Genomic DNA, 15637 nt, shown 5'->3' on the forward strand with positions numbered 1-15637 from the left:
ATATTTATGGTACGCAATTTACCAAGTCAAACCGAATACAGGCATTCTAAATCTAGCGATTACTCTGTAGGACTAGCTGCCAATGTGAGCTCTGCTTTCCATCGAATGTCAAGCGAATTAAATTACTTAAAAAGCTGGTTGTGGATTAATAACTTGTATGTTTTGATTACGCATATGTTTGTTTCGATTATGATCACGTTTGTACACTTAAACATCCATAAAACTTGCATATACGTTTCGAAAAATGTCATTTCACACCGAACATTTAAAACGAAATAAATCGGGCCTCGATCGGGCGCCCACTGCGATGCACAGAATCGAAATTGTATATATATATATATATGTATCTCTTTAGGTATCTGGTAAACTCTAGTTGGCTGCTGCCGCCTTTTAGGGCGAACAGGAAAATCCATCAAAATATTATGTCTTTATATGCGACTATTTAGTTTTGAATCAATCGTTTGATTTTTGCTAGTTCAGCTTGGTTTGTATTTTCTTTTTTTGGGCTCATATTTTAATCTTCTCTCTCTGGGTTGCATTACCGGTTTTTTCAATTTCAATTTCAACTTAGATTTTGGTTTTTCTTTTTAAACGCACACAAAAAGACGTTAGGAAAACGCTGGGCGGCAGTCTGCAATAGTCCGCTTATAGCCCGATCTCCCGCATCGCCCTGTACAAGCAGGGGTTCTTCAAGCACTCCCGCGGTCCCAGCTGCCGGCCGGGGGATCCCCGCAGGATCATGAGGATGGAGCGGGCCGCCGACTGGCACTCATTGCTGTCGCCGCAAACGCCGTCCGCCTCCGCCAAATACTGATAGTCGCAGGCCACCTGCGAGGCACCCTGTAAATTACAATTTTAATAAGTATAGAAATACATCTCTTAATTCATAAATACTTATATATATAAATCCTTTAAATATTTTATACTATTCGAATAAAGAGATATTTCCAATTTTGTTTTTTCAGCATTTTACTAGTTTTAAAAAACTTTAGCAGAACAGCTAAAGCTGTAATAGTGGATTATTAAATTGTTAATTTTTAAACCATTGGTTGAGCCAAAGAATTCGAGAGTTTTTTTTACAAATTTCTATACTTTCAGTCTATTCGAAATGGCTTGCCATGTTAGATCTTAATTATCTTCTATATCAAATGAAAGTTAATTTATTATTATTATACACTAGTTAGATGCATAATATTATAAATATTTTTTTTAAATATATCGTAACTTAGAAAAATCAAAATCATTTTAAACCCTTTTAGGGAGATAACTTACACATAGATAGCATATCTGATGAACGCCGCAAAGAGGCAAGAGCTCCTGGTTAATGTCGCCGGAGATCAGGTCAACGCCCCGACAGCGCTCCGCCATCGACTCGATGATGGGGCATTGATTGGAGCCCACGATGTAGTTCTTGTTGCCCAGATAGGCGTCGTTCAGGGTTTCGTAGGGGGTGCTGCCCAGGCTGAGGGCCTCCTCCATGGTGTTTGGCTGCTCGGGATAGCGCAGGTAACCACTGCGCTTTCTCTTCTCCATGTCCTTGGGCGGCTTTGCATCCCTTAAGGAATATGAGAAGGATAAATTAAAGTCCTATTTTTCATCTATAAGTAAACTTACTCTGCAGGATCCTCTGCCTGCTCCTTCTTCACCGACTTCTTGGCCTGCCAGTAGTTGGAATCCAAGGCGTTCTCCTCCGATTCCGGTTCGATGGCATTGTGCATCAGGTGATTTTCGTTCTCCACCGATTTCCGGAGTCTGTCTAAGGCACGACGCATCTTCTCCAGACTGTAAGCGGTGGCCAAGCGGGAGAGGACATGATCCTTGATCCTGCGAATGTCCTCCTTGCTGTTCAGACCTTCGTGCGCACCCGTGTACTTGATGGTCTCGTCGATGATGAAGTCCTCGATGGACTGCAGCTTCCTGTCCATGCTGTCCAGTTTCTCCACATCGAAATCAACCTTCCTTTTCTCCGCCTCAGAACTCTCATCCTCGTTGTCGTCATCATTGTTGGTGCTGCTGTCCGAATCGCTGCGTTTCTTGAGTTCCCTATGTAAATATAAAAGCATTTTTATACACGTTACTCGTAGAGTAAAAGGGTATATTGTATTCGTGCAAAAGTATGTAACAGCTAGAAGGAAGCGTTTCCGACCCTATAAAGTATATATATTCTTGATCAGGATCACTAGCCGAGTCGATCTAGCCATGTCCGTCTGTCCGTCTGTCCGTCTGTCTGTCCGTCTGTCTGTCTGTCTGTCTGTCTGTCTGTCTGTCCGTATGAACGCTGAGATCTCGGAAACTATAAAAGCTAGAAGATTAGCATTTTGCATGTAGATTTTAGAAGTTCCTACGCAGCGCAAGTTTGTTTCAAAATGGTGCCACGCCCCCTTTAACGCCCACAATCGCTTATATACGATTTTAAAAATTTAAATATTTCGGAAAAGTAAAAATGCAGTTTTATTGTGTTTATCAATACCTATCGAAATGTAGAAGAAATTTTTTAAATCGGACCATTCGTTAAAAAGTTATGCGTGATCAAAGTTTCTGTCTCCATCTCCCTCGCACTCCCTTTACCTGAGTAACGGGTATCTGATAGTCAGGGCACCCGACTATAGCGTTCTCTCTTGTTAGTTATGTATCCCTATAAAAATATTAAATATTCATTATTCAACTAACTCATTTTTCTGTGCGGACTTCTTCTTGCGATCTAAACCAAAGTACTGCGACCAATCGATGGACTTCTTGGCTCGGAGCATTAGATGACCCACGGTGGGGGCATGCAAATGCTTGGATGTGCCGGATAAACTGGCAGCAGCGCGCTTCTTCTTGCGCCGTCGCTCCTCCGCATCCTCCGCCTCCAGGTCACCCTCACCGTCCTCCTCGTCGAACTCATCATGGTCATCCTCATCGGAGCTCTCCTCGCCCTCCTCGTCGTGCTCGTCCGCCTCCGGATCCTCGACATTCTCGCCATGCGCGTGATCACTGCGTTTCCTATGTCGATACTCGGGTGACATTCCCGGCACCACATGACCGCCGTGATGGCCGGCATGTCCGCCATGTTGCACCATTTCCCCAGTTCCCGGGGGCGCTGGAGTGGGCGTGTCCTTGGTGGTGACATTCACCCGCTGGAAGTTGATCTCCAGACGCATATCACCCAGTGCGGTGGCCGTGGCTGGCGCGGATTCAGGTTGATGGGTGGTGGCCTTCGACTGATCCTCCGCCGATCGCTTGCGTTTCTCCTCGGGATGTGACTTGCTATCCCCGGGCTTGCCGAACAGTTCACTCAGCTCCTGGGCCACTCGCTCATCGGTTCTGCCCAAAGGGGAGTCCGAATTGGAGCTGGTGGTGCTCCGCTTGGCCACCGGGAAGCGCTTCCTCTTGTCACCATTATAAGGGAGCCATGGAAGAACCGGATAGGAACGCTTCTTCTGCATCAACAGGTAATACGGGGGCACTCGCATGCGCTTCTTCTGCTCGAACAGTTCGGCATCCTGTGGTTCCGGCTCCTGCGGGCTCTTGGCCTGGTCCAGGTGGCGCCACCACTGACGCACTGCATCCCGATCCCTGGCTTCCTCGATCTCGCGTAGAAACTGCTCCGTCAGCTCATTGTGTGCGGGCTCTGCATTCAATGGCTGGTTCTCACGCTCACGGAAAGCCGAGGGAACGGGTCCATCTGGAAGAGATTGGGGGTGAAGAGGATGTCAAAGATGCAGCTCTATGGTTTACAGAATGTATTAACCAATAATTTGGCTTTAAAAACACATAGGTATTGGATAAGTAGTTCTTATAACTTTTTTTGAATACAATATTTGCATTAAACATTTGTTAAATTGATATTGAAGAGTCCTTTGCTTGAAATACTCTTCATAAACTTTATTTAATATTAATTGTTAAATAGCTAAAATATATATAATTTAATGAATCGAAATATATTTTAAAAAATGATTGGTTTTAGAACAAATAATGATGTAAAGTTAAGTCCAGTCAACACACAAAAAAAAATCATACATACATACATCATAAATAATCTAGTTAATTAATGGAAAATTTAAAATACAAAAACTTAAAGATAAAACACCCCATCGCTCGACCTAAAGTTTAATAGCCCATCTCTCTTCAACTGAATTTTCCAAGATAAAGTGCTATTAAAATGTTTTAAAAACCTGGAAACCTCGATGAATAGTTTCACCAATCATTGAGAAATGACTTCAATTTGACCTTGGAAAAACAAGGCTAAGGAATAGAGACTGTCGATAAATCTTAGCCGTGCGTGTTGTGTGAGGGGCATGCATCAAGTTGTTGGGCCGGCCATTAAATCAAATGACAGGAAGACAGGCGGCATCTGTCGGTTCTGGGCCGCTTCCAGTTGATTGCATTCATCATCGGGACTCTGGAGCAACCCCGTCCTCCCACTCGCCACTCACAAGTTAATCGGAGCTAAGTGGTTTTAGCCAGGCCATTGTTGGCCTTATCCACTCCACACTCCCACCATCGAGTGGCCTCAAGTGGACATGCTCGCCAGCACACATAGATAGCCACAGTTTGGGTCAGGATGATAGCACTTAAGGCTTAGACCCATAAATTATTTTCGGTGATTCGCATTCAAAAGGAGCCACTTGAGTGAGGTGCTAAAAACTGTCCATTAGTGTGGTTTTCCATCAAGCTTTTCTTAAAAGGATTGTTCTTAAAATTCGGTGTGCATCTCATAAGAGCTTTTGCCTTACACTCAACATAAAATTATTGGAATCTCATATAATCATTATTTGATTGAAGAATTTAAAAATATTTATATCTTTTTCAGTAAGGTTCTGCAATTAATTGTAATTGCAATTAGGAATTTTTAAAAGACAATAATGCCATTGACTTTTATTTAATATTATTGTTTCAAAAATGTAAATTTAAGTATTCAAATGAAAAAGATTAAATTGCAAAAACTTATTTTTGTCTCAACATTTTTTTAAAATTGATTCTAATTGTTTTTTAAAATGTAATTTTTACTAATGCTACAAAAGGTATTGTGATACTAACATAGCTAAAAATTTATAAAAAAGAAAAAAAAAATTGTTGTATATACATACAAACATGGTAATACATTTCTTTGCACATGTTATATAAGATTTAAAAAAATTTGATTAATAAACAAAATCATATAGGTATTCGGGATAATAAACTAAACTAAAATTCCATAACACAGGTACTAAAAAAATAATGTGTATACTCAAAAGGCACTTATAATACACCAGTAAAGTTAACTTTTTTAATTGGTATACAACATTTGTAGATGCAGTGCTATTTAAAGGACCTTCATAGTGAGTATCCATTTCCGAGTGCGTGCTTTTGTGTGCTGTAGTTTTTACTTACCGAACTGCTCGTCGCGTTCCCGAAAAGAAGAGAAGCGCTTTCTCTTCTCATCGGCCAGCGGCAGATTGTTCGCGCCCAAGTCGCCTCCGTCCTCCAATCCCAGTCCCAATCCCAGACCCAAGCCCAATCCCAGGTTGTGATCCGGACCGTAGTTGTCCTCGTCGCGTTCTAAGTACTTGCCAAGTGCCTTATTAACTCGATGGCGATTCCGATTCCTATTCTTGCCAAATAAATCGCCATCTGTGCGGGATTGGGTTTTGGTGAGGTGAGGTGGTGTGGCCAAAAGAGAAAAGAAACGAAAACGAGGAAAAGTAAGAACGGTGAACATGTGACTGTGACTGTGAGGGGGAAATCCGGAAAATCCGGAAAATCTGTGCTTAGGGGTCGGCTATCCAAGGCACGTGCACTCCACATGCGGGTCTACCTCTACTCTACTCCCTCTTCACCTCCTCCATCTGCTTGGGATGGATATCACTTTCAGATTTCGGCCACGACTTGCGCTTATATAATCTCGATACATGCAGATGACAGCCCATCCCAAAACCCAGTCACATAAATCAAATAATATTATTATTTCAGCATATGTATCTAGAAATTGGCATATGGATGAAGGCTGCATAGTTGTACACTAGTAACAAGATTATTCTGGCTCAAATATAAATATTTTCTATAGATTTTATAAGTGACATGTTCTTAGCATTCTGGTTTTTAAGTCATTCTAAGTTTTGTACTGTACTTTAAACTTGAACATATTACCGGATGATTTTGAACTATGTATTTAAACAAGACAGCGGACTTAGCACACTTATAATACTTTTTAAGATAAATAGACGTAAAGGTGATTGCTCAATCAACAAAACTTTTTGAAGTTATTTAATGACATTGTTTATAATAACTTTGCCTAACTTTAGGCAAGTAAAGTTATGCATTTTAGCATGAACAGCCTTAAACAATCAATTAACCAACTATAAAGTTCTAGTTTCGTTTAACCAAAGCAAGATAACAAGTCAACAAATACAAGGGATGGCTTAAATATTGATATACCAAATACAAAAATAAATAAGAGTGTCTAAGAGGTGCCGCCCTGCGTTTACTTGAAGGTTAATCAAAGTTCAAATTTCTTGGGGGAATTGCTTGATTAACTTATGCCAGTTAACGTGTGCGCAAAGGTGAAGGTCTCCAATTTATTCCCAAGGGAAACCAATTTCCCGGCAAGATTCAACCACCCCTCCCCCCTCACCCCTACTCCCCCCTACTCACCTTCTTCCCAGTCATCTAGAGAGGGTGGTGGAGGGGCGTTCAGCGGGTACTTGGCCGCCTCCCGCCGATGCAGCTCATCCACGGCCGCCTGCAGCGAAAAGGCGGCGGTGCGCTGCGGACTCGCCTGGATGCACTGCACCACCGCCAGCAGCAGCACCACCAGCGCCGTTAGTGGGACCAGCGAGGTGGCACCACCGGGGCCTACAATTCGGTTGGCCATTGGACTCGCTAGCAACTGCCTCCCACTCACTCGAAAATTTGGTTTTAAATCTGCAAGTGTAGAGGGGAAAATTGGTATCAGCATCTCGGTAAATTATAACTTGATTATAATGAAATTTTATTAGAAAACCATAAAATTGATTTAGCTGCAATCAAATGATTTATGCTTATTTATCGCCTCTGTTAAACTAAGCTAATTGGTGTTTATTATAGAGTTTTATTAAACAAATTTAATGAATGTTGTATAAGCATATGGCTATAGATTGATTAAGAGATATTATTGATGAGTTTGCTTAACAAATTAAAACATAACATTTTTTCAACAAGGTAATTTAAATTTATTATAAATAATAAGTTATATCATCCTTTTTTTCTAAAACGTTCTTACATAATAAATCAGGAAAATGATTACAACGCTTTATCAATACAAAAAGCATTGTTGCCTTACATAAAACGTTTTTTTTCAGCGAGTGAACACAAAAGCCAAAGGAAAAAAGGTGGCTTAGAGTTGAAAAAAAAGCATTAAACTGGTTTTAATGCGCGACACGTTTCCGACAGGTGCGTAAAAAACTTTTAATTACATTTGCACTTTAAAGCGAGGTCCTTTCCGTGCAAGTGTGTGTGTGTGTGGCAGAGTGTGGGTGGGGTTTTTGTTGGTATTTGTGAGTGTGTATCAGGTGTCATCTTCTCGCGGCCACTTGATGGCGTGTGAAATTCCATATTTCGCCGCTTAATTATGCAAACGAGCAGCTGTTCCCCGAAATTCCGGACTGCAAAAGGTATTTGAATACTCCGCCCATCTCATCAGACTAACTAATGAAGCAAATCCCTCAGCCTCATGCATATACAAAGGATCCCGGCCCATATATAAATCAATAAAATTCCAATGTGCCTGCAAATACCCAGCATCCTTGGCGAAATGGAGGGGGAAAACTTCATCGGAGCACTTTTACCCAGCATTCTTGGCCGCTGACAAAAGCCAAGTTGACAATTATGGGAAAGTTGAATTGCTGCTCGGATGCCAACTGCCATTGAAATGCTCATCCCGTCTCTATTTCTCCGTTTCTCTTCAGTTTTTCTCGGTTTTATGGTGACGCACATAAGTATGCTACGCATTCCTTAGAAAAGAATATATGCCTTGGAAGGAAAATATATGGTAATCACATTGCCACTGCCACTTCCACACCCACTCTCACACCCACTCCCACTCGGCTCCATAGTTCTTTCCACTTATCTCGTACCTGTGGCCACGTTTTTTATTTATTTTTTTTTTCTTTTCATTTTCATTTTCCCCCCATTAAATGTCAAGGCAGCCGTCGCTTTTCATTCGACGTTCTTTGGCTTTTCCTGCGCTTTTCTATGGCCACTCCCGCTCTGGTGAAGAACCCTATTTGCGTCTCGCCTGCAGCTGTTGGTTCGCTTTTGCCCCTTTCATTGTATTATTGCTGCTTGGCTGGTTTTTGTCTAAGAAAACGAGTCCCCCAGTTGTTGATGTTTTTGTGTCTGCTCCTCGGCTCTAATCCAGATTAAACGCAGCTGCATAAAGGAGATTTCATTTTCCCTCAATTGCAATAGTCTCGCAAGGGACTGTTCTGCTGCCTGTTGCTCGGGGTGATGCGGTACCAATATCTGAAGCCATCGTCTAGCTTACAGAAAACTTAAATTGTTAAGGGACATTATAACTTAACCTTCTCAAAAGAAAAGTGAAAAACTTAGATTCTATTATTGGTAGCTTTAAATTCTGGATCCTTTTGGTTAGGGTTGTCTTCAACACTTTTACATGTGTAACTAATATAACAATTTTTTTAATTTTCAATCTTTCATAAATGGCTAAGGAATTATTATAATATTTATTGTTATACTTTAACTATTGCTGCAGAGTTTCTTATTAACAGAGCTTAAAAAAAGTATAATACTTAAACAAAGTATTATATCACTACTAATTAAACAACTAAGTAAACAAGTGCTTTAATTCCACAAAGTTTAATAAATAATTATTAAAAATAGAGTCTTTTTGCAATGCTAACTTTCTTTAAAATCTTTTTTACATTCGAGCTAACGCAGTTCAGAAGTTGTTTGATTAATAGTTTGAGTGGCGAACAGGGCGTATGATTAATGTAAACGTTAAACTTAAAAGTTGAAGCCCACACTATACCAGCGCAGATTCCTGTGATTCAAGGAAATGAAGCCCTAAGTTATTAAGGGTAAGGGAACAACGGCTCACATCTTGAGTGTCGCACGGGGCGTATGATTAATATTGATTGATGCCGCTGTCGGGTTAGGTTTCCCTACATCAAACGATAGAGTCAGTGGTAATAATTTATTGAGTTTCCGTGGAGCAGGCGCTCTTTCTCGCCAATCAGATTTCCAGAGCGAACAAATGCGACCCAGCAGGGCATTTAAATTAGCGCCCTAATTGAATTTGTCGCAGCAACCATGGATACTACTTCTCTACTACAGACATACATTTATCCATGGGTCGTTTTGCGCCAGGAAAAAAAAAAGATCCTTTTGGGGAAAATTGGGCCAAATTGAATCGGGCTTTTTGCCGGCGACTAAGTGAATGCATTCTGTCAGCAAAAGGAAGCGGCTAATTAGGGGGCCGGGAAAAGCTTTTTGGCTTAAAATATTTAAAGCCAACGAAGTAGATGTCCCGTCCTCGGGAAAGTCACCAACTTGTTAGCCAACTTTTTGCGAGCATGTGTATGTATCAGTTGTTCAGGAAAATGCCCGAGGTATTTTGTCAACAGGCCAACAAACAATTCATCAGCTCCATTGTCCAATTAGTGAATAAAGCGAGTTGCAAATAAATTGTACGCAATTATTTTGGCTCTGGCTTTTCCTCCCACACACAAATATAAATACATTTATATATATATATATACACACACGCCCACCAGCGAAATCAATGGAAATGGAAAATCCTGTGCAGCATTTTGCGTAATTTTCCCCCCACACACAAACACTGGCCGAAAAGTTTGCACTTTTCTCAACTCACTTGGTTTGATTTGACTTTTGTTGTTTGTTTTCGCGACGTTCGAGTGCAGTTTTCCGTGTGAATTTTTCACTATTTGCCAGACACTTTTCACAACATGGCGTCACGCCTACGCCAACACCATAAAGGAAACGCTCGTCGCTGCCAGCCAGTTAGCACTGTACCTGTACCCACCTCTGTGCTCAGCCAAGGCGGAACCAAGAGTGTCGGCCAGTCTGCGGAGCTTCCTCGTTTTATACAGGACCCACGAGGGCCGACAGGATGCGAAGCTCGCCGAGAGAGCCTTTGTCCTCGTGAGTGGGAGTTGGTATGTGCAAAAAGGGGCGGACATCGGAAAGGAGGCTTAGCGAGAGAGAGAGAGAGAGAGAGAGAGAGCCGCTAGGAGCTTTCAGCTGCAGCCAAGCTTCGTTCAGAAAGAGATGGGAACAGGCTGAAGATGGCCAAAACTTACACCGGAAAAATATGGTACTTCAAATGAACTCATGTGGGGGATTTTCTATAGCAATTAGCAATGTGTTGCTAAAATAGACCTTTATATTTTTGCAACATAAAAAGTTCGGTATGCTTCCGAAATATGCCATCTTGTACTTAAAAGTTGGAAAATTGGCGATTTAAAAAATTGTTCTATTTCAAACAATACGGATAATTAGAATTTCCTTGCAGATGGTATTATTGAATTTCAAATTTTTGACCCATTTTCATGTTATTTATTTCTTATTTTCCGATGTCTTGGAAAAGAGTGACCCAAAATTGGACTTCGAGAGGCCATAACTTTGCCAAACTTAATCCGATTCCTAAGTGGCATACCTCTAAAGACTCGTGATTTGATTCTCTAAAAATCTGCATTCAAAATTTTCAATTTAGCGTTTATCAAATTTTGAACCCATTTTCATGTTAGTTATTTCTTAGTTTTCGATGACTTGTTTTAAGTTGACCCAAAATTAGACTTCGAGAGGCCATAACTTTGCCAAACTTAATCCGATTCCAAAGTGGCATACCTCTAAAGACTCGTGATTTGATTCTCTAAAATTCTGCATTCAAAATTTTCAATTTAGCGTTTATCAAATTTTGAACCCATTTTCATGTTAGTTATTTCTTAGTTTTCGATGACTTATTTTACGTTGACCCAAAATTGGACTTCGAGATGCCATAACTTTGCCAAACTTAATCCGATTTCAAAGTGGCATACCTCTAAAGACTCGTGATTTGATTCTCTAAAAATCTGCATTCAACATTTACAATTTAGCGTTTATCAAATTTTGAACCCATTTTCATGTTAGTTATTTCTTAGTTTTCGATGACTTGTTTTCCGTTGACCCAACATTGGACTTCGAGAGGCCATAACTTTGCCAAACTTAATCCGATTCCAAAGTGGCATACCTCTAAAGACTCGTGATTTGATTCTCTAAAAATATGCATTCAACATTTTCAATTTAGCGTTTATTAAATTTTGAACCCATTTTCATGTTAGTTATTTCTTAGTTTTCGATGACTTATTTTACGTTGACCCAAAATTGGACTTCGAGATGCCATAACTTTGCCAAACTTAATCCGATTTCAAAGTGGCATACCTCTAAAGACTCGTGATTTGATTCTCTAAAAATCTGCATTCAACATTTACAATTTAGCGTTTATCAAATTTTGAACCCATTTTCATGTTAGTTATTTCTTAGTTTTCGATGACTTGTTTTCCGTTGACCCAACATTGGACTTCGAGAGGCCATAACTTTGCCAAACTTAATCCGATTCCAAAGTGGCATACCTCTAAAGACTCGTGATTTGATTCTCTAAAAATATGCATTCAACATTTTCAATTTAGCGTTTATTAAATTTTGAACCCATTTTCATGTTACTTATTTCTTAGTTTTCAATGACTTGTTTTACGTTGACCCAAAATTGGACTTCGAGAGGCCATAACTTTGCCAAACTTAATCCGATTTTAAAGTGGCATACCTCTAAAGACTCGTGATTTGATTCTCTAAAAATATGCATTCAAAATTTTCAATTTAGCGTTTATCAAATTTTGAACCCATTTTCATGTTAGTTATTTCTTAGTTTTCGATGTTTTGGAAAAGAGTGACCCAACATGGGACTTCGAGAGGCCATAACTTTGCCAAACTTAATCCGATTCCAAAGTTGCATACCTCTAAAGATTTGTGATTCAATTCTCCAAAGATCTGCATTAAAAATTTTCAATCTAACGTTGTTCAAATTTTAGACCCATTTTCATGTTAGTTTTGTGTTAAAATCTTGCAGACGAAATTATATTTTTAGTCAAAAGTTTGCAACGCAGTAAAGGGCACATCTCTGAAAATTCAAACCAAATCCAAATTAAAAGTATAATGCGATTAAAAGTAAGGCAAATAAATATCTAAGTATGTTCCGATTTTGATTCGAACTTGTTACTTGTTTCTTTCACCTAGTTTCCAATCTGTCATACATAAGTTTATATATATTGTGTTTTTTTATTTTTGCTTATTACTTTTTTAACTGAATATGTCGGCTGCCGTGCAGTTTATAGTGGGCCTAATCGCCGCCTTTGGAGCCTTTTGCCTGGGCGCCGTGATCGGCTGGTCGGGACCCGCGGAGGAGGAGATCAAGGCGGAGGTGGCCTACAGCTTCGCCCCCGATACGGCGGAGTGGGGTCTGGTTGGATCCCTGATGACGCTGGGAGCGGCCTGCTCCTGCATCCCGGTGGGCTACCTCATCGGCAAGATCGGACGCAAGGTGACGATGCTCTGCCTGCTGCCGCCCTTTGTGATCGGCTGGCTGCTAATCATCGCGGCGGTGCACATCTCGATGCTGTTGGTCGGACGCTTCATTGTGGGATTCTGCGGTGGTGCCTTCTGCGTGGCCGGTCCCATGTACACCACCGAAATAGCCGAGATCAAGTATCGCGGCATCATGGGCTGCTTCTTCCAGCTGCTGATCGTCCACGGCGTCCTCTACTCGTTTGTGGTGGGAGCCTTTGTGAATACCCTCTACTTGAGCATTGCCTGCGCCATTTTGCCCGTGATCTACTTCCTGATGTTCATGTGCATGCCCGAGTCGCCAGTTTATTTGGCTCAGAAGGGCAAAACCGAGCGGGCGGAGAAGGCGCTGAAGTTCCTGCGTGGCAAGGATGTGGATGTGAGTGGCGAGCTAAAGGATGCGGCACTCGATAGCCAGAAGGAGAAGACGAGCATTGGGAAGACGCTGTGCCGCAAGGTCACGCTCAAGGGGCTCTTCCTTTCCATTGGACTGATGATATTCCAACAGTTTACGGGAATCAACGCGATCATCTTCTATACAACATTCATCTTCACGTCGGCGGGATCGTCGCTGGAACCACGTTTCTCTACGATTATCGTGGGGGTGGTGATGGCCAGCTCCACCGTGGTCTCGATCTTCCTGATCGAACGATTGGGTCGCAAGATGTTGCTGCTGATCTCGTCCTTCATGATGGGCGCCAGCACCCTGACCATGGCCCTGTACTTTGGCCTGCTCCTGTCCTCGGATGTCGGCTGGCTGGCCCTCATAGCCATCTGCATTTTCATCATCGGCTTCTCCTTTGGCTTTGGTCCTGTTCCCTGGGTGATGATGGCGGAGCTGTTTGCGGAGGATGTGAAGGCCCTGGCTGGATCGATTGCGGGAACCACCAATTGGTTGAGTGCCTTTGTCGTCACTTTGCTGTTTCCCGTGCTGAACGAGAAAATCGGAGCCACTGCGTGTTTTGGAATTTTCTTTGGCTTCGCCGTTTGCGCCTTTTTGTTTGTACTCTTCCTGATCCCCGAGACGAAGGGCAAGACCCTCAACGAGATCCAGGCCAAGCTGGGTGAGAAGAAGGAGTAGTCTGCTTGGGATCAGGAAATATGAATTTCACCTCCTTACTTCAGAGATCTCCAGATATAGATCTTTGATAAATTTTTGACTAGTCATGTAAATTTTTAAGTTTATAAGGTTTTCAAGAGCAGCAAGTGCTGAGAATGAGGAATATGTACCAGTGCCTAGATGGACAATTCATCATGCCTAGGATAATAATGTCCGAAGTACCAATGCCTTAAATGACAATGTATAGTCGGCGCATCTCGAATCCCTTTGGATCAAAGTATCCTGTTAAATCACTTCATTTTAATGTACAAATTTTACCTTTTTGATAGAGGAATTTAAAAATTATTTTGTAAAATGTGCGTTAGCACACCTTTTTAAGGCACTTTCGTCAGTATTAAAATTTAAATATTTGGATGGAACAACCACAGTTTTATTTTCTAGCTTATAAATAACTTTTAGCTCAATACTTAAGTCTGTTAATATATCAAAAGTGCACTTTTCCGACATAATCGGCGTATGTGCCACCTGTTGAATTTGACTATTTAAGTGACTGTACTGCTGACTTACCATTCTGGTGCAGCTCGGTCCTTGCAGAATCAAAAAACCAAAACTACTCAGGCCACGGAAAGCCAAACCGCACTTCACCGAAACCAATAACGAACTGCAAATGAGCTGGCTTTGTACCCAAAATAAATGCACTTTGATGGCGGATGCAATCAGATAGTAAATAGCAAATAGCCAGGTAAATGGGCAAAAGCTTCCCGCCTGACAGTCTGCCATTTCCCCAGCGGAATCGAAACTTCGTTCGCTTTTCCGGCCACTGCGCATGGCCAGGAACATGTGATGGCTGCAGCTCCAGGCCGAAAGCACATATCTATTCCGGGAACGAACTGTTGCTCTCGCATCATCAGGACCTGGGTCTGCATGGGCCACCTGTTACTCCGTCCGCTCGCAAGTCGACCAGCACTCGCTTGACAATAATTTCCGCCGTTGGCCTTTCCACTATTGATATTAGGTATTTGTGTTTGAGGTGGATGAAAATGGAAAACATCACACTTATATTGCATTACTCTGCATGAATTTTTGCAGATTGTAAAACTAGAAACCTATTTAAATTTAGACTCTTACAATCTCGGACTTTAATGGTTTGCCCCTCTTTAGGCACATTCCACCTTTTACTGTTTTATAATTTTTAGTCCTGTTGAATTCATTTCTTAATTAATAGTCAATATAACGTTTGTAATGTCTTTAATGAATTTTATTTTATCACACTTTACGTACAAAATTTGGGATATTGCTTGAAAAATAACACTAAATAACATAAATTCCTTTACCACAGGTCGTATGAGTTATTTTCAAGGAAATTCTAAGAAAATAAAGCTTTTCGAAATATAACTCATACGACGTGTTTTCTTATAAAATAACCCTAAATAACATAAATTCCTTATTACCACAGGTCGTATGAGTTATTTTCAAAGAAATTCAAAGAAAATAAAGCTTTTCGAAATATAACTCATAAGACGTGTTTTCATATATATGATTACATTCAAGGTAGACACCAATGATAATCTGCAAATGCTGCTGACAAATTAACTACAAGGCATAATGTGTGCTATTCGAAAAATCAAGCTTATAACAATAAAGCTTTTTTGTAGATACATCCTAATGTGCATGCATGATTTATTTACACTTGTATGACTGTACTGATGACTGTACTTTTGGCCCATATGAATCTCCAATCGCAGCTGCAGCGCACCAGCAATCAAGTTGACGTCAATCCCGTCCAACGTTTCCCCTCCATGTGGTGTCCAACTGTATGAATTCCGGGAAACGAGGTGGTTGGTGTCCAGATACCCAAAAAGGAAGGGGAAATCCGGAACTCGGTGCTCTGCTTCGGTTTCCATGGCGATGCTCCAGTTGTTGCCCAGGCCAGGACACCAAGATGCTGCACTGCAGCTTCCCGTCCGGATATTATCTAGCTGCAATGCAATTCATTTG

The 15637-nt window shown here is 41.2% G+C and overlaps 2 protein-coding genes across 4 annotated transcripts; one reads left to right on the forward strand and one right to left on the reverse strand.

Moving 5' to 3' along the window:
- Positions 1 to 512: 512 nt before the first annotated feature.
- Positions 513 to 14289, reverse strand: LOC108040655. 3 transcript variants are annotated; one of them, XM_017118220.1, is made up of 7 exons: positions 14207 to 14289; positions 6616 to 6885; positions 5356 to 5595; positions 2671 to 3667; positions 1615 to 2043; positions 1273 to 1555; positions 513 to 840 (listed from the first exon to the last, which is right to left on the reverse strand). In XM_017118220.1, exons 2-7 carry the CDS (start codon positions 6833 to 6835, stop codon positions 646 to 648), a joined length of 2364 nt encoding a protein of 787 aa, XP_016973709.1. In that variant the 5' UTR covers positions 6836 to 6885; positions 14207 to 14289; the 3' UTR covers positions 513 to 645. The 3 variants fall into 3 exon arrangements, with proteins under 3 accessions (XP_016973709.1, XP_016973710.1, XP_016973708.1); XM_017118221.1 differs by lacking the exon at positions 14207 to 14289 and adding an exon at positions 10004 to 10032; XM_017118219.1 differs by lacking the exon at positions 14207 to 14289 and adding an exon at positions 9833 to 10016.
- LOC108040657 (facilitated trehalose transporter Tret1-2 homolog) lies at positions 12269 to 14021 on the forward strand. The gene has a single exon (XM_017118222.1). It carries the CDS (start codon positions 12326 to 12328, stop codon positions 13658 to 13660), a length of 1335 nt encoding a protein of 444 aa, XP_016973711.1. The 5' UTR covers positions 12269 to 12325; the 3' UTR covers positions 13661 to 14021.
- Positions 14290 to 15637: the final 1348 nt, after the last annotated feature.

This window comes from Drosophila rhopaloa, unplaced genomic scaffold (assembly GCF_018152115.1).
Source record: "Drosophila rhopaloa isolate 14029-0021.01 unplaced genomic scaffold, ASM1815211v1 contig_115, whole genome shotgun sequence".
NCBI classification, from domain to species: domain Eukaryota; kingdom Metazoa; phylum Arthropoda; class Insecta; order Diptera; family Drosophilidae; genus Drosophila; species Drosophila rhopaloa.

Excerpts from the sequence above, each read along its gene's own strand:
- LOC108040655 (XM_017118220.1), bottom strand. The coding sequence starts at position 6,835 with ATGGCCAACCGAATTGTAGGCCCCGGTGGTGCCACCTCGCTGGTCCCA. Across the intron at positions 5,596-6,615 it reads TCTAGATGACTGGGAAGAAG|ATGGCGATTTATTTGGCAAG; the intron begins GTGAGTAGGGGG and ends AATCCCGCACAG. Across the intron at positions 3,668-5,355 it reads GGAACGCGACGAGCAGTTCG|ATGGACCCGTTCCCTCGGCT; the intron begins GTAAGTAAAAAC and ends AATCTCTTCCAG.
- LOC108040657 (XM_017118222.1), top strand. The coding sequence starts at position 12,326 with ATGTCGGCTGCCGTGCAGTTTATAGTGGGCCTAATCGCCGCCTTTGGA.